Here is a 23,630-nt window from a genome sequence, read left to right on the forward strand (position 1 = left end):
AAAAAGTTTTATGATTGACCAAAAATAAAAGCAATGCTTCCTTACTTATAAAAGGAACCAATCAAAAATACTAATATCTATGCTACGTGGAAAAGTAGGGTGCAAAAACTGTCAAAATAATTATAAGTAATGCAGGATGAAAACACAAAAGAAGTGAAAAAAGCACAAACAAAAGAAAAAATAAACATGCTAACAGTAATTGCAGTATAGTAGAAGTAGTAGGGGTGGTTATTTCCTCTAACACTGAAAACTTTTAAAAAGTGGTCACATTACTAATGCATTCTTCAATAACATCTACAATCTTCAGGCTGCTAACGTGTTTCTTCTCTTATTCCCCTGTGTAGTTATCAGTATACAATCTGAATTGGAACACCTTGCCCTCAGTAAGTCACCGGACTGGTCATTCTCACTTTACTCATGTCTGTGCTGAAGACGGTCGGAAAACAGGAACGTCCAGGAGGCCATACCAGGCTCAGGTACGGACCGGCTTACTTCCTGTAACATTATTTTAAAAATAAGGAAACTTGAGCCTCAGAAAGGGTCAGCATTGAACCTAAGGCCACAAAGCTAACAAGAGATACAAGCATGGTGGTGACACACCTGCAGGTCCTCAACGGCCTGCTTTTCCCTTGTACCGCTTCACATCCTCGTCCCTAGACAGCCTATTCTTGAGAAGCTCCCAACAGTGTCGTTGGGGAAAGAAGCGTCATCACTGAAAGAAACAACAAAAGACATACGAATACACGACTAGATGTTGAATAGAGAAGCTCCATTGAGTAGCTGCTGAAAAAAGTAGAAGCCAGAAACGCAGGGGGCTCACAGGGCACTGGAACTGGCCTGGAACAGGGTGGACTATGACAAGGTGGGAAAGGGCTGCCATGCACCAAAGGGGAAAGTATGAGCCATAAGGCCAAATCATCTCTTACTCCATTGTGGAATACCAGAGGACAGTGCCATTTTCATTCATTCATTCATTTATTGAGACAGAGTCTCACTCTGTCACCCAGGCTAGAGTGCAGTGGTGCGATCTCAACTCACTGCAACCTCTGCCTCCCGGGTTCAAGCGATTCTCCTGCCTCAGCCTCCCGAGTAGCTGGGATTACAGGTGCTCACCACCAGGCCCTAGGTGATTTTTTTATTGTAGAGACGGGGTTTCACCATGTTGGCCAGGCTGGTCTCAAACTCCTGACCTCAAGTGACTCACCTACCTCGGCCTCCGAAAGTGCTGGGATTACAGGCATAAGCCACTGCGCCTGGCCGACAGTGCCATTTTTAATTGGGTTATCTGACTTTTTACTGATGCATTGTAAGAGTTTTTGTTTCATTTTGTTGTGTTTTTTTGAGACAGAGTTTTCCTCTTCTTGCCCAGGCTGGAGTGCAATGGTGCAATCTCGGCTCAATGCAACCTCCACCTCCTGGATTCAAACAATTCTCCTGCCTCAGCCTCCCAAGTAGCTGGATTACAGGCATGTGCCATCATGCCAGGCTAACTTTTTGTATTTAGTAGAGATGGGGTTTCACCATGTTGGCCAGGTTGGTCTCGAACTCCTGACCTCATGATCCACCCGCCTTGGCCTCCCAAAGTGCTGGGATTACAGGCATGAGCCACTGTGCCCGGCAAAAGTTTTTATATATTCTAACTACAAGTCCCTTATCAGACATATACTTTGAAATTTTTTCTCCCACTCCATGAGTTTTCAATTCATTGCTGACATCCTTTTAAGCACAAAAATTTTTAATTTTGATGATATCCAATGTATCTATTTTTCTTCTGTTGTTTGTGCTCTTGTGCTTTAAGTGTCATACCTAGGAAACCATCACCTAATCCAAGGTCATAAAGACTTACACCTATGTTTACTTCTAAGAGTTTTACAAGTTTAGTTCTTACATCTAAGTCTTTGATTTGTTCTTAGTTGACGTCTGTATACGGTGTGAGGCAGGAGCGCACTTTCATTCACTTGCAAGTGGATATCCACCTGGCTCAGCATCATGTGTTGAAAAGACTATTCTTTCCCCCACTAAATTGTCTTGGTACCACTGGCAAAAATCAGTTGACTGTAAACGTGAGCGTTTGTTTCTAGAATCTCAATTATATTCTATTGATTTACATGTCTTTCCTTATCCCAGTACCACACTGGGTTTTTGTTTGGGTATTGAGATGGACTCGCTCTGCCACCTAGGCTGGAGGATAGGGGCATGATCACAGTTAACTGTAGCCTCCAACTCCCAGGCTCAAGCAATCCTCCTGCCTCAGCCTCCTGAGCAGCTAGGACCACAGGTATGTGCTGTATGCCTGACTAATTTTTTACAGGGATGGGGGTTTCACTATGTTGCCCAGGTGACCACACTGTTTTGATTACTGTAGTTTCATACAGTGTTGTGAAATTGGGAAGTGTGAGTTCTCCAACTTTGTTGTTTTATTTCAAGATTGTTTTCTCATTTTGAGTCCCTTCCAAATCCTATGAATTTTATGATCAGTGTGTCATTTTCTTTTTTTTTTTTTTTTTTTTTTTTTTTTTTTTTGAGACGGAGTCTCGCTCTGTCACCCAGGCTGGAGTGCAGTGGCTGATCTCAGCTCACTGCAAGCTCCGCCTCCCGGGTTCCCGCCATTCTCCTGCCTCAGCCTCCCGAGTAGCTGGGACTACAGGCGCCCGCCACCTCGCCCGGCTAATTTTTCTTTGCATTTTTTAGTAGAGACGGGGTTTCACCGTGTTATCTACGATGGTCTCGATCTCCTGAGCTCGTGATCCACCCGTCTCGGCCTCCCAAAGTGCTGGGATTACAGGCTTGAGCCACCGCGCCCGGCCAGTGTGTCATTTTCTATAAAGAATTCAGCTAGGAGTTTGATATAAATTATATTGAATCTGTAGATGAATATGGGAGTACTGCCATCTGAACAATATTAATTCTGATCTGTAAATATGGACAATTTACTTAGGTCTTCTTTTTTTTTTTTTTTTTTTGAGACGGAGTCTGGCTCTGTCGCCCGGGCTGGAGTGCAGTGGCCAGATCTCAGCTCACTGCAAGCTCCGCCTCCCGGGTTTACGCCATTCTCCTGCCTCAGCCTCCCGAGTAGCTGGGACTACAGGCGCCCGCCAACTCGCCCGGCTAGTTTTTTTTTTTGTATTTTTTAGTAGAGACGGGGTTTCACCGTGTTAGCCAGGATGGTCTCGATCTCCTGACCTCGTGATCCGCCCGTCTCGGCCTCCCAAAGTGCTGGAATTACAGGCTTGAGCCACCGCGCCCGGCCTTTTAATTTCTTTTAAGAGGGTTTTTATAGATTTTGGAGTATGAGTTTTGTACTTCTTTTGTTAAATTTATTCTTTTATTTTTTGAGACAGTCTCGCTCTGTCGTCCAGGCTGGAGTGCAGTGGCACGATCTCGGCTCACTGCCAGCTCCGCCTCCCAGGTTCATGCCATTCTCCTGCCTCGGCCTCCCGAATAGCTGGGACTACAGGCGCCCACCACCATGCCTGAGTAATTTTTTGTATTTTTAGTAGAGATGGGGTTTCACCGTGTTAGCCAGGATGGTATCGGTCTCCTGACCTTGTGATCCGCCCACCTGGGCCTCCCAAAGTGCTGGGATTACAGGCGTGAGCCACCGCGCCCGGCCAGTTAAATTTATATTTAAGTATTTCATTCATTTTGGTGCTACTGTATATGAAATTGCTTTCTTAATTTCATTTTTGGTTTGCTTACTGCTACTGTACATAGACGTAATTTTTTTTTTTTTTGAGATGGAGTTTCGCTCTTGCTGCCCAGGCTGGAGTGCAATGGCCTGATTTTGGCTCACTGTACCCCTGCCTCCCGTGTTCAAGCAATTCTCCTGCCTCAGCCTCCCGAGTGGCTGGGATTACAGGCATGTGCCACCATGCCTGGCTCATTTTGCATTTTTACGAGAGATGGGGTTTCACCACATTGGTCAGACCGATCTCAAATTCCTTACCTCAGGTGATCCACCCACCTCAGCCTCCCAAAGTGCTGGGGTTATAGGCATGAGCCACTGCGCCTGGCAGATGTAATTTTTTTTTTTTTTTTTTGGACAGAGTCTTACTCTGTCGCCCAGGCTGGAGTGCAGTGGCACAATCTCGGCTCACTGAAACCTCCACACATCCCTGGTTCAAGCGATTCTCCTGCCTCAGCCTCCCGAGTAGCTGCGACTACAGGCATGTGCCACCATGCCTGGTTAATATTTTTTGTATTTTGGTTGAGACGGGGTTTCACCATGTTGGCCAGGCTGGTCTCAAACTCCTGACCTCAAGTGATCTGCCCGTCTCAGCCTCCCAAAGTGCTGGGATTACAGGCATGAGCCACTGCGCCCGGCCTCAGACGTAATATTTATATATTGATCTTGTGTCCATCAACCTTGCTAAACTTATTAGTTCTAATAATTTCTTAGTCGATTCTTTAGGACGCTTTATACAAGATCAGGTCCTCTGCCGGGTGTGGTGGCTCATGCCTGTAATCCCAGCGTTTTGGGAGGCTGAGGTGGGTGGGTCACCTGAAGTCAAGAGTTCAAGACTAGCCTGGCCAACATGGCAAAACCCCATCTCTACTAAAAATACATAAATTAGCTGCGCATGGTGGCCGGCACCTGTAATCCAAGCTCCTTGGGAGGCTGAGGCAGGAGAATCACTTGAACCCAGGAGGCAGAGGTTGCAGTGAGCCGACAGCACACCACTGCACTCCACCCTAGGCGGCAGACTGAGATCCCATCTAAAAAAAAAAAAAAAAAAAAAAGGCCGGGTATGGTGGCTCACACCTGTAATCCCAGCGCTTTGGGAGGCCGAGGCGGACATATCACGAGGTCAGGAGATTGAGACCATCCTGGCTAACATGGTGAAACCCCATCTCTACTAAAAATACAAAAATTAGCTGGGCATGGTGGCGCTCACCTGTAGTCTCAGCTACTTGGGAGGCTGAGGAAGGAGAATCACTTGAACTCGGGAGACGGAGGTTGCAGTGACCTGAGATCATGCAGCTGAACTCCAGCCTGGCAACACAGCGAGACTCTGACTCAAAAAAAAAAAAAAATCAGGTCTTCTGCCAATAAAGGCAATTAACTTCTTCCTTTCCAATATGAATGCCTTTTAATTCGTTTGCTTGCCTAATTGCTTTCGCTATAACATCTAGCACAATCATGAATAGATGAGGTGAAAGTAGACAGCTTGTTTCTTCCTGATCTTAAGGGGAAATCAACTCTCGTACCATTAAGTATGATGTTAGCTGGGGTACTTTCACAGAGGCCCTTTGTCAGTTTAGGAAGTTATTTTCTATTCCTAGCATACTGAGAGTTTTCATCATAAAAGAGTATTGAATTTTACTACATAATCCTTGTGTGTCTTTTGAGATGGTCACATGGTGATTATCCTGTTGCTGTGGTATATTACACTAATTTATTTTCAATGCTAAATCTACTTTGCATTCCTGGGATAAATCTCACTTGTATAATCCTTTTTATATATTGTTGGATCCAATTGGTTAGTATTTTGTTCAAAATTGCTCCATCTATATTCATAAGAGAATTGGTTCATGGTTTTTTTTTTCAATGAGCTTTATTTTTTCTTTATCTTTATTTGTGGGGGAGGGGACAGAGTTTTGCTCCGTCACCCAGGCTGGAGGAGTGGTTCGATCTCAACTCACTGCAACCTCCACCTCTAAGCTTCAAGCAATTCTGGTGCCTCAGTCACCCAAGTAGCTGGGATTACAGGTGTGTGTCACCACACCTGGTTAATTTTTGTATTTTTAGTAGAGACACGGTTTTGCCATGTTGGCCAGGCTGGTCTCCCTGGGTTCAAGTGATCCACCTGCCTTGGCCTCTCAAAGTGCTGGGATTACAGGCACGAATCACACCACGCATGGCCTGGATCTTGTACTAAAAGAAAAATAATGGTATAAAAGATAATGATATAAAATAATGGCATAACAGGTCAATTGTCAAAACTGGAATATGGAGGCTGATTTGATGCATGTATCATAACAAGGTTGAATTTGTCGAAATTGATCATTGTACTGTGGTTATTAGGAGAGTATCTGAATATCTCTAGTCTCAGAAAATACTAATTGATGTGTTTAGGAGTAAAGAATCATAACTTATGCTAAAATGGATTTTTAAAAAAAAAAACAGGAAAAAACAATCACATCACATTCATATAGAATAGTGGTTCTCGACCAGGGCCCCCTGGGGTCATCGGCCAATGTCTGGAGACATCTGGGGAGGTTGAGTGCTACTGGCATCTGGGAGGTGAAGGCCAGGATGCTGCTAAACACCGTACAATGCACAGAACGCCTCCCTCAACAGAGTTAAGTGGCTTCAAGCAACAACAGTGCTGAGACTGAGACACCCAGATACAGAGAAAGCGTATGATGAGGCAAGTGGGTCAGATGTTTAGCAGCAGGTGTGTCTGGTAAGGGGAGACGGGCATTGCTTTGGTTATTCTTTTTTTTTTTTTTTTGAGATGGAGTCTCGCTCTGTTGCCCAGGCTGGAGTGCAGTGGTCTTCGCTCACTGCAAGCTCCACTGCCTCCCGGGTTAATGCCATTCTCCTGCCTCAGCCTCCCTAGAAGCTGGGACTACAGGCGCCCGCCACCACGCCCGGCTAATTTTTTTTTTTTGTATTTTCAGTAGAGACGGAGGTTTCACCGTGTTCGCCAGGATGGTCTCGATCTCCTGACCTCGTGATCTGCCCGCCTCGGCCTCCCAAAGAGTTGGGATTACAGACGTGAGCCACCGCACCCGGCCGCTCTAGTTATTCTTAATCCTGTGTCCTTTCTGTAATTTGAAAATATTTCCCAAAAGTTTTTTAAACCTCTTTTTAGACACAGCATGTGCAGACGATTACTTTATCATGCATTACACTATTACAGAAATAAGTGAACCTACTTGGGAGCTCTCTATTCTATTCACTGCTACACAGACTTATTTTCCCAGTGCCACATTCTTTTCACTTCTGTTTCTATGTAATTCCAGCAACCCCATCCCATTATCAAGAACAGAACTGCTTTTAAAATATACATATACACATACATATCGGCTGGGTGCAGTGGCTCAGGCCTGTAATCCCAGCACTCTGGGAGGATGGCGGGCAGATCACAAAGTCAGGAGATCAAGACCATCCCGGCTAACACGGTGAAACCCCATCTCTACTAAAAATACAAAAAATTAGCCGGGCGTGGCGGAGGGCGCCTGTAGTCCCAGCTACTCAGGAGGCTGAGGCAGGAGAATGGTGTGAATCCAGGAGGCAGAACTGGCAGTGAGCCGAGATCGCACCACTGCACTCCAGCCTGGGCGCAGCTGGGCGACAGAGCGAGACTGTCTCAAAAAACAAACCAAAAAACAAAACAAAACATATATACATACATATATGCACACTTTGATAATCATCTTAGATTTTTTTTCCAAATTAATTTTAGTTTTATTCTGTTTAAAAGAAAAGGTCTTCCTGGGACTCCGAGTTGAAGACAGGCTTTTTATCCAGAATCCCATCTGACATGGGAGTAACACCTCCTGCAGACGCGGAGCAGCAAACATTTCTGGCAAAGTGACTTAATCATCAATGTGCACGAGAACAGTTCTAAGGAAATTAACTGAGCAAAGCATTTTAGTATATGTGCATTCAATGTGCCACGTGCCCAGATCACCAGGTCAGGTTGTTTATCTGCCTGATTATCTTTCGGGGGACAGGTGGCCAAAGCTGAGGAGTGATTCCCAAAGTGAGAACACTCTTGCCCTCGCAGCGCCTCAGAGCCATCCAAAACGCAAAGTGACGCCAAGCCACACGATAGCGGTGTACATATTCTCGAGAAAAATGTGCCCCACACACACTCTCCAAGCGTCACATGTGAAAAACGTGGTATTTAGGTCACAGAACCCCAATGCCTAAGGGACTCTAAGGTGTAAACTTCAATACATCCATCATGGACACACTTCTCTGCAAGGAACTGGGCGTCTGTCCGGAATACAGCAGGAAACCAACGTATCCATGAGTTAGAAACTTGGATTTTATTTCTCTTCTACCCTATTTCTATTTATAATGATTTCTTCAAAAACAAATCAGAATATAAACAGGTTCACACAAGGATATATGTTATTTAATAAGTATCTCATAAATCATTTTCACAGTAAGTAGAGACTCTAGTTGCAATGTTTGATAGCTTGCAGCCCTCAAGTTCCCATTCCCCGCCCTTTCCCCTTTGCCCCACATTCGGGCAACCTGATAAGAAGCCTACTCACGTGTATCAATTAAAAGGATGATTTTAAATGGAAAAAAAAATGTTTAAAATTTAATAATAAGAAAATTAAATTAAAATTTTAAAAAAGAGCCTGCACACACCCTGGGTCCCTAGAGTCCTCAGACCCGAGTCCTCGGTCACTTGGCATGGGCAAAAACTACAATCCATGCCAGCCCGGCCTAAGCATGCAAACCACCCCCAGTCCAGTCCACCCCACCCCCTAACAATAAAAACCCAAAGGTGGCCGGGCGCAGTGGCTCAAGCCTGTAATCCCAGCACTTTGGGAGGCCGAGACGGGCGGATCACGAGGTCAGCAGATCGAGACCATCCTGGCTAACACGGTGAAACCCTGTCTCTACTAAAAATACAAAAAACTAGCCAGGCGAGGTGGCAGCACCTGTAGTCCCAGCTACTCAGGAGGCTGAGGCAGGAGAATGGCGTAAACCCGGGAGGCGGAGCATGCAGTGAGCTGAGGTCGCGTCACTGCACTCAAGCCTGGGCGATAGAGCGAGACTCCGCCTCAAAAAAACAAAAAACAAAAAACAAAAAACCCCAAAGGTCCCCCTCCCTCTTATCTCACTGAGAACCAAACCCGGGCCTTCTCCTAAGAAAATCCATGTGCTGCTGACTGCATCAGTCATAAACCCTATTCCACATCCACCATGTGTTATTCATCCCAACCTCTGTACCTGGGCTGAGGTGGGGACTGGCCGGCATCCAGCAAGGAATGCTAAGCACCCCAATAAAACACGAAGTGACTCATTTTGCTTAACGAGTTCTCAGAATAACGTGCCAAGGTGTCAGAAGACTCTCTAGTCTCTAAGATGTACTCCAGGACAGCGGCCGGAAGCATGCAAGCAGCAGATTCACTGAGATGCATGAGTGAGTTAGAATTTCAAATATACTAAATGTCTAAGAAAAGGGTTAATACCCAGGCATGCAAGCAGCAGATTCACTGAGATGCATGAATGAGTTAGAATTTCAAATATACTAAATGTCTAAGAAAAGGGTTAATGGCCGGGCGCGGTGGCTCAAGCCTGTAATCCCAGCACTTTGGGAGGCCGAGGCGGGCGGATCACAAGGTCAGGAGATCGAGACCACAGTGAAACCCCGTCTCTACTAAAAATACAAAAAAAAAAAAAAAAAAAAAAAATTAGCCGGGCGCGGTGGTGGCGGGCGCCTGTAGTCCTAGCTACTCAGGAGGCTGAGGCAGGAGAATGGCGTGAACCCAGGAGGCGGAGCTTGCAGTGAGCCGAGATCACGCCACTGCACTCCAGCCTGGGCAACAGCGTGAGACTCCATCTCAAAAAAAAAAAAAAAAAAAAAAAAAAAAGAAAAGGGTTAATACCCAGGCATGCAAGCAGCAGATTCACTGAGATGCATGAATGAGTTAGAATTTCAAATATACTAAATGTCTAAGAAAAGAGTTAATACCCAGAACTATATTTGAAGGGATAAAATTAAACAATACAGAGTAGAATACCGAAGATCTATCTTCTCTCTTTTTTTTCAGGCAGAGTCTCGCTCTGTCTCCCAGGCTTGAGTGCTAAGGTGCCATCTCAACTCACTGCAACCTCTGCCCCCCAGGTTCAAGCAATTCTTGTGCCTCACCCTCCCGAGTAGCTGGGACTACAGGTGGTCGCCACCACGCCTGGCTAATTTTTTGTATTTTTAGTAGAGACAGGGTTTCGCCATGTTGGCCAGGTTGGTCTCAAACTCCTGACCTCAAGTAATTGACCCTCCTTGGCCTCCCAAAGTGCTGGGATTACAGGCGTGAGCCACTCTGTCTGGCCTGAAGATCTACCTGTTGTTACAACTTTGTTCTTATTACTTTAACAAAAACATTTAAAATGAAAAGTTGTTATATCTACACTACACATTAAACACCAAACAAAATCTTGGCTCTCACCCGAACGGCACTCCGAGGGCGCCCAGGGGAGTCACCAGGACCGTGGGGACCGCCGTGTAAGCCAGGAAGTTTCCAATCTGGCCAACAGCCACTGTCAAGAAAATCACAAGGATACCGCTTGCAATTACAGAGCTCTCGTTTAGCACTGATCAGAGTTGAATTTTGCAAGGCTCTGCTCCGAAAGGGCTACTTCACTCCCATTACTTGTGAAGAATCACATCTGGGGTGTCACCTGCACATTTAAGGGGTCATGGGTCAGAGGTCAGGCCCCACACCTTCACTGGTCCCATCAGTCGGGTGAGTAGGTTCAGCTCTCCATGGAAAATGCCGAATCTAACCAGCAGTGACTGAAATGGGCGTGGCACTGGGCATATCTCCACTCTCCTAACACATCCCTGTTTTCACACAAATCAGGCAGAACTTCCTGTGCGCCCTCTAGTGGTCTGGGATCTACTCCGGCATAGGCAGCTGGCCACGGTGACAGGCCACTGGCATAGCAAGAGGATACAGCACTGCCACACAAGACTGCAGCAGGACATCACCCGGACGGAGCTTAGAGGAGCTCTTCAAGGAACAGAATTGGTATTGCCACGTAATGTCGTATTAAAAGACAAATGTGACAAAGTATATGATGTTTCTTTTTTTTCTTTTGAGACAGAGTCTTGCTCTGTCACCCAGGCTGGAGTGCACTGGCGTGATCTTGGCTCACTGCAGCCTCCACCTCCCAGGCTCAAGCAATCCTCCCACCTCAGCCTCCAAATAGCTGTGAAACAGGCACGTATCACCATGCCCAGCTAATTTTTGTTTTTGTACAGACAGAGTTTTGCCATGTTTCCCAGGCTGGTCTTGAATCCTAGGCTCAAACAATCCACCTGTCTCAGCCTCCCAAAGTGCTGGGATTACAGGTGTGAGCCACCATGCCTGGCCAAACACAATGTTTCTGAATTTCAGAGACAATTGTCCTTTATAATACCTTTAGAGTTCTGAACTCATTTAATATTATTATTTATCTTTACATCATAGCACATGACCTGATCTTTGAGTCATGAAACTCTGTTAAACCAACTGTGCTGGGAAAAACAAGGCGGCCTAACATGGAATTTCACCAAATGCCAACAGCCCAACTACACGAGTGAGCAGGAGCTGTTTTAATTTCTTCGGGCTCAGGACAGATGAGCCTGGACTGAATTCACGGCTAATCGTGGGCAGTAGGGGCCTCCACCAGCTCCTAAGTTGTCCTTCTGCACTCTCATCCTGGGAGGAAGGGGAGCAGGGACATCTGAACTGAAAGGCAGGCTTAGGGTCCGGGGAGAGGCCACATGACACCCTCTTCCAAAGAACAGAGCCACCCTAGCCCAGCCGCTGCAGCCCTGCCCAGACCAGTGATGGAGTCTAAGAAAGGAAAAGACCAGACTTCGCCACACAGGCCACTTACTTGCGATTGTGCCAGCCCACCACACAATGTCTGTTAAATAGGAAGTACCTATAAAAGAAGGAGATAAAAAATGTCAGGCAAGTGGGTTTACAAGCTACGTATGTCAGGAAGAGGTTTACAAGCGAGAAACCTTTTTTTTTTTTGAGACGGAGTCTCGCTCTGTGGCCCAGGCTGGAGTGCAGTGGCCGGATCTCAGCTCACTGCAAGCTCCGCCTCCCGGGTTCACGCCATTCTCCTGCCTCAGCCTCCCGAGTAGCTGGGACTACAGGCGCCGCCACCTCGCCCGGCTACTTTTTTGTATTTTTAGTAGAGACGGGGTTTCACCGTGTTAGCCAGGATGGTCTCGATCTCCTGACCTCGTGATCCGCCCGTCTCGGCCTCCCAAAGTGCTGGGATTACAGGCGAGCCCCCGCGCCCGGCCGCGAGAAACTTTTGACATGAAAACTAAAACTGAAAAGAATGGGCCGGGCGCGGTGGCTCACGCCTCTATTCCCAGCACTTTGGGAGGCCGAGACGGGTGGATCAGGAGGTCAGGAGATCAAGACCATCCTGGCTAACACGGCGAAACCCCGTGTCTACTAAAAATACAAAAAGTTAGCTGGGTGCAGTGGTGCATGCTTGTAGTCCCAGCTACTCGGGAGGCTGAGGCAGGAAAATGGCAGGAACCCGGGAGGCGGAGCTTGCAGGGAGCCGAGATGGTGCCGCTCACTCCAGCCTGGGAGACAGAGCGAGACTCCGTCTCAAAAAAAAAAAAAAAAAAAAAGAAGAGAAAAGAAAAGAATGAGTGTCATACTGTTTATTCACCCTAAAGAGAATCTTTCATTTATAAATAGCAGCATTAGAGACCACTGAAAGTGGCAAAGTCAAGGTATTTTTTGCAACCAACACAAGCTGACCCAAATAAGGAAATGAAATCTTTATACATCAGTTTTCTTTCACCCAACAAGCTACCACAAAGACAGATATTCCTTCGATGGAGTTTTATTTTTATCTCAAAAGGGTTTGAGTCTTTACAGTCCAACTCTCTCATGCATTTACTGTAGCCCATTTACATAAGAATTTTATTATCATAGGGTTTAATGACTTCCTGCTTAAACAAGTTACTCAATTTTCATTATGTATAACTCTTCTGATATGACTGTTCTTTCAGCCATGCAGGTACCACATCCTTACACTCACCTGATGCTCCGACATTTGACCTGAGACTTGCGCAGCATCCTCTCAGGTTACCCCAACCATCCCACGCAGGGGAGGCGGAGACCCAGCACCTTCCTCCCTCCCCCTGCCTCTCAACAGGCGTCTATGGTGAGAGGTCTCCCAACCTTTGAGACACATTTGTCCTTCATATACGGCAAAATGCTAAGCACTTTTTTTTTTTTTGAGATGGAGCCTCATTCTGTCACCCAGGCTGGAGTGCACTGGTGCGATGTTGACTCACTGAAACCTCCGCTTCCCGGGCTCAAACAATTCTCCTGTCTCAGTCCCCCGAGTAGCTGGGACTACAGAAGCATGCCACCACGCCTGGCTAATTTTTGTATTTTTAGTAGAGACAGAGTTTCACCAAATTGGTCAGGCTGGTCTCGAACTCCTGACCTCAGGCGATCCAACTGCCTCAGCCTCCCAAAGTGCTGTGATTACAGGCGTGCACCACGTCTGGTCTGCTGAGCATTTTTTGAGGAGATTTTTTGTTAATTGCAGATTACAGTAATGAATTATTTTTTCTTTTTCCTTTTCTTTGAGATGGAGTCTCACTCTGTTGCCCAGGCTGGAGTGCAGTAGCACGATCTCAGCTCACTACAACCTCTGCCTCCTAGGTTCAGGCGATTCTCATGCTTCAGCCTCCCAAGTAGCTGGGATTACATGTGTGGGCCACCACGTGCGGCTAATTTTTGTATTTTTAGTAGAGATGGGATTTTGCTATATTGGCCAGGCTGATCTTCAATTCCTGGCCTCAAGTGATCTGCCCACCTTGGCCTCCCAAAGTGCTGTGATTACAGGTGTGAATCACCGAGCCCAGTCGCAGTAACTAATTCTAATTGTTTTTATTCTCAGTAGTAAAACCACAATTTAGTATAAGACATACAGCCTGCTAGCCTGCTTAATGGAGCAGCAGAGCTACAGGCATTACAAAAAGTACTTTCAAAATGAAATGGGGCTGAGCCTGGGGGCTGACACCTGTAATCCCAGTATTTTGGGAGGCTGAGGCAGGACCATCACTTGAGCCTAGGAGTTCAAGGTCAGCCTTGGCAACACAGCAAGACTCTATCTCCACAAAAAAATTTAAAAATTAGCTGAGTGTGGTAGTGCATGCCTGTGGTCCCAGCTACTTAGCAGGCTGAGACAGGAGAATCGCTTGCGCCCAGGAGGATGAGGCTGCAGTGAGCCATGATCACGCCACTTCATTCCAGCCTGGGTGACAGAGTGAGACCCTGTCTCAAAAAACAAAAAAAGAATATTGCAATTTGATCACATCACAGTAAAAACTGATTTAGGCAGAATCATCAATGGATACTAAAACAAGTTAATGAAAATTCATTGAGTCACCTCCATAGGTTTTTCTTATTAATTACAAACAGAAAAAGTTATTTTTACAGAAAAGCCTGGTGGACACTGGCTAAGCCAAGTGGTCAAAGTCACCAGCATCAGCTGTGCCGCCTGCCTGCTGCAGCTGTCTCCCAGCCGAGCCATGCTCTGCCTCTGCGGCCAGGCTCCACTGGAGAGGAGAGCCTGGCACCACGGGGGCTCCTGTCCTGTGTCCCTCAGTGTATCTCATACAAACAGGACCCAGGGTGTCCTATGAAGCAGAAAGTTTAGCGTAGCTTAAGAATGTCCCATGGTGGGCACTGCAGGAGAGTCAGCTATTAATACAGAATCAATGTTAGGTTTCTAAATGTGCTCATCAAAGTGGCTATCCCAAAATGCAAGCCAAATACTTGAGTGAAAGGTCATCAGGTCCAGAATACTGGTGTGAAAACTCTGTGGACCAGTTTCCCAACAAAACCACCATAACTAATAAATAAAGTACTTTAAAAAGTGGGCCGGGCGCGGTGGTTCACGCCTGTAATCCCAGCACTTTGGGAGGCCAAGGTAGGCGGATCACAAAGTCAGGAGATCGAGACTAACCTGGCTAACACAGTGAAATCCCATCTCTACTGAAAAAAAAAATACAAAAAAATTTAGCTGGGCGTAGTGGTGGGTGCCGTGGTCCCAGCTACTCCGGAGGCTGAGGCAGGAGAATGCCATGAACCCAGGAGGCGGAGCTTGCAGTGAGCCAATATTGCGCGCTGCACTCCAGCCTGGGCAACAGAGCGAGACTCCATCTCAAAAAAAAAAAGTGAATTTAAACTCTGTGGAAATTATCCTAAGATGGGCATACAGAAAATATCTCCTTTTTCATTCCTAATTTTAGTAATTTGATTCTTCTTTTTTGCTTGGTCTAGCGGAAGGTTTGTCAATTTCATTGTTCTTTCCAAAGAACCAACTTTTGATTTTGTTTTTTTTTTTGGGTTTTTAGATTTTGTTTTTTTCTCTTTGATACAGGGTCTCACTCTGTTGCCCAGGCTGGGGTGTAGTGGCATGGTCTCTCAGTTCACTGCAACCTCCACCTCCCAGGTTCAAGCGATTCTCCTGCCTCAGCCTCCCAAGTAGCTGGGATTACAGGCATGGGCCACTGCGCCCAGCTGTCCTTTTATTGTAATCAACACGGTTTGGTCAGGAGTTTTTGTGAAGTCATTGGATTCCTGCTACAGCAGCTGGACTGTGTGACCCTCCTGCAGTGAAAGGTGGTCCACGGACGACAGTGACCAGTGCAACGAGGCCCACAGGCTCCCCGCTTTCAGTGCTATGGTTATCCCAACACTGATAATCACATAGTATATGCTTTTGGCAGTTTGTAAAATGTCAAGAGTCACAAAATGGAGAGGAACCTGGGATACCAGGTACACAGGAATGGTAAAGTGAACAAAATGGCTTTTGTTTTTTTCCCAAAGGGTCCGGTTCAGTTCCAAGCATTGCAGGCTCTGTAACTTCTACTCTCCAGCAAGAATTTGGATTTGCACAAATCAAAAGGTGTTTAGGTCACCCTCACCTTTTAAACCAGTATTAGGCAAAATTTTTCTGCATCCACAGACATTAAGAAAGTCAGGTTTTTCTCCATCCAGGTACCTACCCCACACCCCTAGCCACAAACAAAAGTGAAGCTCCTGCACATGGTCTCTGAGAGCCTCAGTCCAGGAGTGTCCCCTCTGTTTCGCCCTGAAGGAAGGGCATGGCCATGTGCCCAGCTTCCTCACTGAGCTGGCTGCTCCATTTTCCCTCCTCCTTCTTCAGCCAGGAGCTCCTAGGAGCCTGCATTCCATATTAGCTCTTGGCCCCTGCCATATATAGATATCTGTTAGGATATCTAAAACAACTGGGTTTCTTCAGTTTCACCCTAAGCATTGCTGCCCCTAAGCACTGCTGTTCTGAAAGCTCACTTTCCAGCACTCTCAGTAGGTATCTATGCCCAAGCTTCTCCTCTTCCCAGCTGATGACCGTCCTCTATTAATCTTCAGGTCCTGTGGCCTCAGCAAGAACAGGGAGCTGCAGCACTGAAGGATGCAGAGGATGCTGTTTGTCTTGCCACACTCATGCCTCCTCCCCCACTCCTAGGTGTGGGCTGCAGAGGGCATGATCACTACATTCCATTGGTTTTCCTCTCATTGGAAACCCTGAGTGCTGACAGTTGCATAGCCGTATACAACAGCTAAACTATAAGACAAAGAAGTGTTTGTGTAAACACTAAAGAGCCTTGTCAGGATGACAGTATCAACTGACAGTGATGCTGTCCAACCAGGGGCATGTGGCTTTAAGACCTTCCATTTTGGCCGGGCGCGGTGGCTCAAGCCTGTAATCCCAGCACTTTGGGAGGCCGAGACGGGCGGATCACGAGGTCAGGAGATCGAGACCATCCTGGCTAACACGGTGAAACCCCGTCTCTACAAAAAAATACAAAAAAATCTAGCGGGGCGAGGTGGCGGGCGCCTGTAGTCCCAGCTGCTCGGGAGGCTGAGGCAGGAGAATGGCGTGAACCCGGGAGGCGGAGCTTGCAGTGAGCTGAGATCCGGCCACTGCAGTCCAGCCTGGGCAACAGAGCAAGACTCCGTCTCAAAAAAAAAAAAAAAAAAAAAAAAAAAAAAAAAAAAAAAAAAAAAAAAGACCTTCCATTTAGTTATAAATGTGTCAGAAATGTCCTTAAAAGACAGCTTTCCAGCATAAAAACATAGATGAGCATCCGATGTATTTACCTTCTAATTATTCCACAAAAAGAATTGCTTCCACTTATGTGTGCTCCTAACAGCAACAACAGAAGTAGGTGATAAAAGCCAAGCAAGGGCGAGGCGCGGTGGCTCAAGCCTGTAATCCTAGCACTTTGGGAGGCCGAGGCGGGCGGATCACAAGGTCAGGAGATCGATACCATCCTGGCTAACCTGGTGAAACCCCGTCTCCACTAAAAAATACAAAAAACTAGCCGGGCGAGGTGGCGGGCGCCTGTAGTCCCAGCTACTCGGGAGGCTGAGGCAGGAGAATGGCGTGAACCCGGGAGGCGGAGCTTGCAGTGAGCTGAGATCCAGCCACCGCACTCCAGCCTGGGCGACAGAGCGAGACTCTGTCTCAAAAAAAAAAAAAAAAAAAAAAGCCAAGCAAGAGTGGATCAGTAGTTCTTTGTAAATTAATGCCTAGACTTCAAAAATGTATAAAAAAGATGTTACATAGTTTTTACAGAGTTCTCTTTTTTTTCTTTCTTTTTTCTTTTTTTGAGACGGAGTCTCACTGTCTTGCCCAGGCTGGAGTGCAGTGGCAAGATCTCAACTCATTGCAACCTCCGACTCCCGGGTTCAAGCAGTTCTCCTGCCTCAGCCTCCTGAGTAGCTGGGATTACAGGCTGCACCACCATACCCAGCTAATTTTTGTATTTTTAGTAGGGGTTTCACCATATTGGTCAGGCTGGTCTTGAAGTCCTGACCTCATGATCCGCTCACCTTGGCCTCCCAAAGTGCTGGGATTACAGGCATGAGCCACCGTGCCCGGCCCTACAGAGTTCTCTAAGAAGGACTAAGAATAAATAAATATTATTTCCTGACATCAGCACAACCAGATGAAGGCATTAACTGCACTGAATGTGAGCACTGCTGTGCACCAGCCTACTCATGGATTTAATATTTGAAGTGTTTTGCCTGTTGGTTATCAGATATGCAGAACTTATTTTTCCTAAGAAATAGTTTGGCAATTATGGAAAAAAACAAAGTTTTATGACATATACTATCTAATTTTAAGATTTAATATAGGCTGGGTGCGGTGGCTCACGCCTGTAATCCCAGCACTTTGGGAGGCTGAGGTGGGAGGATCACGAGGTCAGGAGATCGAGACCATCCTGGCTAACATAGTGAAACCCCGTCTCTACTAAAAATACAAAAAATTAGCCGGGTGTGGTGGCGGGCGCCTGTAGTCCCAGCTACTCGGGAGGCTGAGGCAGGAGAATGGCGTGAACCCAGGAGGCGGAGCTTGCAGTGAGCCAAGATCGTGCCACTACACTCCAGCCTGGGCGACAGAGCGAGACTCGGTCTCAAAAACAAAACAAACAAACAAACAAAAAAAAGATTTACTATAAAACTATATAATCAAGACAGTATGGTACTGGCATAAGGATAGACAAACAATACGGAATAGAGTTCAGAAATCGATCTATACATGTACCGCCAGATCACAGACTGAATGAAGCACCAGTACAATTCAATGGGAAAAGTCTCCTCAACAAATGGTGCTAGACCAACTGGATATTGTAGAGAAAACGCGGAAGTTTAACTCACGCCTCAGACCATCCTGTAGCTCAAGGTAGCTTACGGACCTAATGGTAAACACTAAAGCTGTGAAGCTCGAAGAACACACAAGAGGATGCCATTGTGACCTGAGAAGAGACAAAGATTTCTCAGGCAGAGATCAAAAGCACCAACCACATAGGAAAAAAACAGATAAATTAGACTTCAACAAAATTAAACATTCCTGCTCTTCAAAACCAACTTTTAGACGAGATGCAGCGGCTCACGCCTGTAATCCCATCACTTTGGGAGGCCGGGGCGGGTGAATCACAAGGTCAGGAGTTCAAGACCAGCCTGGCCAAGATGGTGAAACCCTGTCTTCTACTAAAAATACAAAATTACTAAAAATACAAAAATTAGCTGGGCTCGGTAGCAGGTGCCTGTAATCCCAGCTACTCAGGAGGCTGAGGCAGGAGAAGAGCTTGAAACGGGGGCAGAGGTTGCACTGAGCCGAGATTGTGCCACTGCACTCCAGCCTGGGCAACAGAGTGAGACTCTGTCTCAAAAAAAGAAACAGGCAGTTTTAAGAAATGAAAAGGCAAGCCACAAAGAAAATATTTGCAATCCCTATATCTAACAAAAACTTGTATCCAGATTATAGATATATAACATATTTATATGTATTAATGTATATGTATATATGTGTGTGTACACACACACACACACACACGCTTACCAGTCAATAATAAGGCAGAACCCAGCAAGGCATGGTAGCTCACGCCTATAATCCCAGCACTTTGGGAGGCCGAGGTGGGTGGGTCTCCTGAGGTCAGGAGTTTGAGACCAGCCTGGCCAACGTGGTGAAACCCCATCTCTACTAAAAATACAAAACTTAGCCAGGCATGGTGGCGGCTGCCTATAATCCCAGCTACTCGAGAGGCTGAAGTAGGAGACTCGCTTGAACCCGGTAGGCAGAGGTTACAGTGAGCCAAGGTCGCGCCACTGAACTCCAGCATGGATGACAGAACAAGACTCCGTCACCACCCACTCCCCAAAAGAAGTTCACCAACAGGAGAAGAGATACGCAAACTGGTGTACTCAAACAACACAACACTCCTCAGCAATAAGAAGAACGTATGACTGATACCCACATCATGATGAATCTTGAAACTATGCCCAGCCAAAAAAGCGGACGTAAGAGAATACATACTATATGATTCCAAGTATATGAAACATGGGAACAGGCAAAATTAATTCAACCTATACAGATGGGTACCAGAGGAGTAGGCACCTTGGTATGGGGGATGGGGCACCAAGGAACTTTTTAGGGTGGCAACAACGATCCATTTCTTCACTGGGCTGTTGGTTACACAGGCATATTCATTTGTCAAAACTCATCAGACTGTACCTTTATTATCTATGCAGCTTGCTCTATGTAATTATACCCCAATACTTAAAAAAGGAATGGTTGATAAGTAATAGTTAAATTTCTTGGTGGTGAGGATTTCACAGGTAGCACACTTATCCCTGCACTCATGGAGGTGTGTACATTAAACAAGCACAGCTTTTTATATGTTAATCATACCCCCAATAAAGTGGGGGTTTTGTTGTTGTTTTTGTTTTTGTTTTTTTGAGATGGAGTCTGGCTTGTTTTTGTTTTTGTTTTTTTGAGATGGAGTCTGGCTCTGTCGCCCAGGCTGAAGTGCAGTGGCCGGATCTCAGCTCACTGCAAGCTCCGCCTCCCGGGTTGACGCCATTCTCCTGCCTCAGCCTCCCGAGTAGCTGGGACTACAGGCGCCCGCCACCTCGCCCGGCTAGTTTTTTGTATTTTTTTAGTAGAGACGGGGTTTCACTGTGTTAGCCAGGATGGTCTCGATCTCCTGACCTCGTGATCCGCCCGTCTCGGCCTCCCAAAGTGCTGGGATTACAGGCTTGAGCCACCGCGCCCGGCCTGGTTTTTTTTTTTTTTTTTTGATGGACTCTTGCTCTGTTACCCAAGCTGGTGTGCAGTGGCACAATCTTGGCTCACCACAACCTCCGCCTCCCGGGTTCAAGTGATTCTCCTGCCTCAGCCTCCCAAGTAGCTGTGATTACAGGCGTGCACCACCACGCTTGGCTATTTTTGTATTTTTAGTAGAGATGGGATTTCACCATGCTGGTCAGGCTGGTCTTGAACTCCTGACCTCATGATCTGCCTGCCTTGGCCTCCCAAAGTGCTGGGATTACAGGCATGAGCCACCGTGCCCAGCCCTTAATTTTTTTAATATAAAAAGTTCAATTTCTGGGTTAGCCCACACAATGCTGACCCTAATACAACTAACCACTGTAATAAAGCTTCTTGCAGTTTCTATGGGAGATGTCATTCCCAGTTTCAAATGGAAATTAAGAGTACAGCACATATTAACACATGCTTCTTCCTCTCCATCCTCCCTCCAGGGAAGCTCAGTGCAGTATCTGTATTCTATTTATTTGTTCCATCTATCAAATATTTACTGAGAATCATCACTGTACACAGTCCTCAGTGAATATAAAGACATAAAAAGTCACAGCCGGGCACGGTGGCTCACGCCTGTAATCCCAGCACTTTGGGAGGCCGAGGTGGGTGGATCACAAGGTCAAGAGTTTGAGACTAGCCTGGCCAATATGGTGAAACTCCGTCTCTACTAAAAATACAAAAATTAGCCAGGCATGGTGGCAGGCGCCTGTAGTCCCAGCTACTCGGGAGGCTGAGGCAAGAGAATTGCTTGAACCCAGGAGGTGGAGGCTGCAGTGAGCTGAGATCATGCCATTTCATTCCAGCCTGGATGACAGAGCAAGACTCTCAAAAAAAAAAAAAAAAAAAAAAAAAAGGGTCACTAGATGTGGTATCTGCCCCTACAGAGCACCCCTCTTCCTCTCTGCCTTAACTAGAGGCAATTTCTCATCCTTTCCCCCACCACAGGGACCAACATGGCCCCCACGCCCCTGAGGGCTCAGAAGCCAAGCTAGCAGACTCCTTGATACATGACAGGTAGATGTCAGGTATGACACCTGTACTACTGTGCTTTGCTGATGTGAACAGAAAAATCTAGGATAATGAGCTGTCAGTCATGTGGACTGGTAAGGAACTGGAAATGTCCATGCCCTGTAAAAGTGGAACGAAAACATTCATGTAGCCCTGAATATGTTTGCAGAGAACATCTAACGGGGGGGACAAGCTCACAATAGAGTGAACACAACCACAGGACATAAACTGGCACACCTGGGGTGGGCTCAGGGCATGCTGCCTTTTTTTCTTTTTTGAGCTAGAGTTTCACTCGTCACCCAAGCTGGAGTGCAGTGGCGTGATCTCGGCTCCCTGCAACCTCTGCCTCCCAGGTTCAAGTGATTCTCCTGCTTCAGCCTCCCAAATAGCTGGGATTACAGGCACGCAACATCACACCTGGCTAATTTTGTATTTTTAGTAGAGACAGGGTTTCACCATGTTGGTCAGGCTGGTCTCCAACTCCTGACCTCAGGTGATCCACCCACCTCAGCCTCCCAAAGTACTGGGATTATAGGTGTGAGCCGCCGCGCCCAGCCAGCTGCCTCATTTTGAAAATTACATGATTAAGAGCTGTACCACCCAACGTGTAGGTCTTAACTGCATCCTGATTCTAAAAGATGAACTGGGCAAAACTTCTAAGAGAATCACAGAAATTTAAACACTCACCAGACATGTGAGAACATTAAAAAATTACTCTTAATTTTTTGGTGCAATAAAGGTGTTGTGTTTAACAAAGAAATAGTCATTGAAATATGCAGATGAAATGGTAATTTGCTTGGGATCTATTTCAAAACAAATCCCACAGTGGTGTGGGTGGGGTTGGCACTGGGGTATAGATAAAGCAAAATTGGCCAGGAATGATGATTTGTTGTTGTTGTTGGCATTGAGGAGATTCAGGGGGACCATGTGCAGGTCTGTTCTTTGGGTATATTGTGCAATGCTGGGGTGTGGGCTTCTAGTGAACTCATCACCCAAACAGTGGACACAGTACCCAACAGGTAATTCTTCAACCCTCACCCCAGTCTTCTACCCTCCCCGTCTAGTAGTCCCCAGTGTCTATTACATCATCTTTTTTTTTTTTTTTTTTTTTTGAGACAGTCTCACTTTGTCTCCCAGCAGGCTCCCTGCAGCCTCAACCTCCTGGGTTCAAACCATCCTCCTATCTCAGCCTCCCCAGCAGCTGAGACTACAGGTGCACCACCACACTCGGCTAATTTTTTTTTTTTTTTTTTTTTTTTTTTTTTGAGACGGAGTCTCACTCTGCAGCCCAGGCTGGAGCGCAGTGGCACGCTCTCAGCTCACTGCAAGCTCCACCTCCTGGGTTCACGCCATTCTCCTGCCTCAGCCTCCCGTGTAGCTGGGACTACAGGTGTCTGCCACGACGCCCAGCTAATTTTTTGTATTTTAGCAGAGACGGGGTTTTACCATGTTAGCCAGGATGGTCTCGATCTCCTGTACTCGTGATGATCCGCCCACCTCGGCCTCCCAAAATGCTGCGATTACAGGTGTGAGCCATTTTTAAGATTTTTAGGATACAGATTTCTTAGAACATCTGATAGGTGGTATTATCATTCTCAATACCTTACCAGTGTTAATACATGTTTTGTCCTTTGGATTTTTCATTAAGAATCACTGCTCCCAGTCTATCACGTCTTTTTTAAAAGGCTGATCTGTTGTTTATTTTCCTATTCACCAATTCCTTTGAGCCACATGGGCTGGGTTGAAACAACACAGTTTTACTCAATTTTTTGGAAAACTAAAGCCTGTATTCAGCTTTCCTTCGTTTTTCTATAATGTCTTACATTTGGTGTTCACGTGTTCTTAGGCTTCTCCTGGTTGTGATGCGCTTTCAGATTCCATGACCTTCACAGAGGACTGGTCAGGTGTACTGCAAAATGTTCTTTTTTTTCTGAGATGGAGTCTTGCTCTGTCGCCCAGGCTGAGTGCAGTGGTGCGATCTCGGCTCACTGTAACCTCTGTCTCCTGGGTTCAAACGATTCTCCTGCCTCAGCGTCTCGAGAAGCTGGTACTACAGGTGCGTGCCACCACACCGAGCTAATTTTTTGTATTTTTAGTAGAGACAGGGTTTCACAGTGTTAGTCAGGATGGTCTCCATCTCCTGACCTTGTGATCCACCGGCCTCGGCCTCGGAAAGCGCTGGGATTACAGGCGTGAGCCACTGCGCCCGGCCGCAAGATGTTGTTCTGCTCCGGTTTGTGTGGTGTTTTCCTCA

The 23,630-nt window shown here is 46.4% G+C and overlaps 1 protein-coding gene across 1 annotated transcript in view; it reads right to left on the bottom strand.

The window, feature by feature from the left end:
- Nucleotides 1-23,630, bottom strand: part of NIPA1 (NIPA magnesium transporter 1) — a 35,472-nt gene that overhangs the window by 10,311 nt on the left and 1,531 nt on the right. Inside the window, exons 2-3 of the mRNA XM_050796179.1 lie at nucleotides 11,576-11,623; nucleotides 10,141-10,231 (exon numbers count right to left, since the gene is read on the bottom strand). Of these exons, the coding sequence (XP_050652136.1) occupies nucleotides 10,141-10,231; nucleotides 11,576-11,623 (139 nt within the window). The remainder of the gene's footprint in view (nucleotides 1-10,140; nucleotides 10,232-11,575; nucleotides 11,624-23,630) is intronic.

Source organism: Macaca thibetana, chromosome 7, assembly GCF_024542745.1.
Source record: "Macaca thibetana thibetana isolate TM-01 chromosome 7, ASM2454274v1, whole genome shotgun sequence".
Lineage (NCBI taxonomy): Eukaryota > Metazoa > Chordata > Mammalia > Primates > Cercopithecidae > Macaca > Macaca thibetana.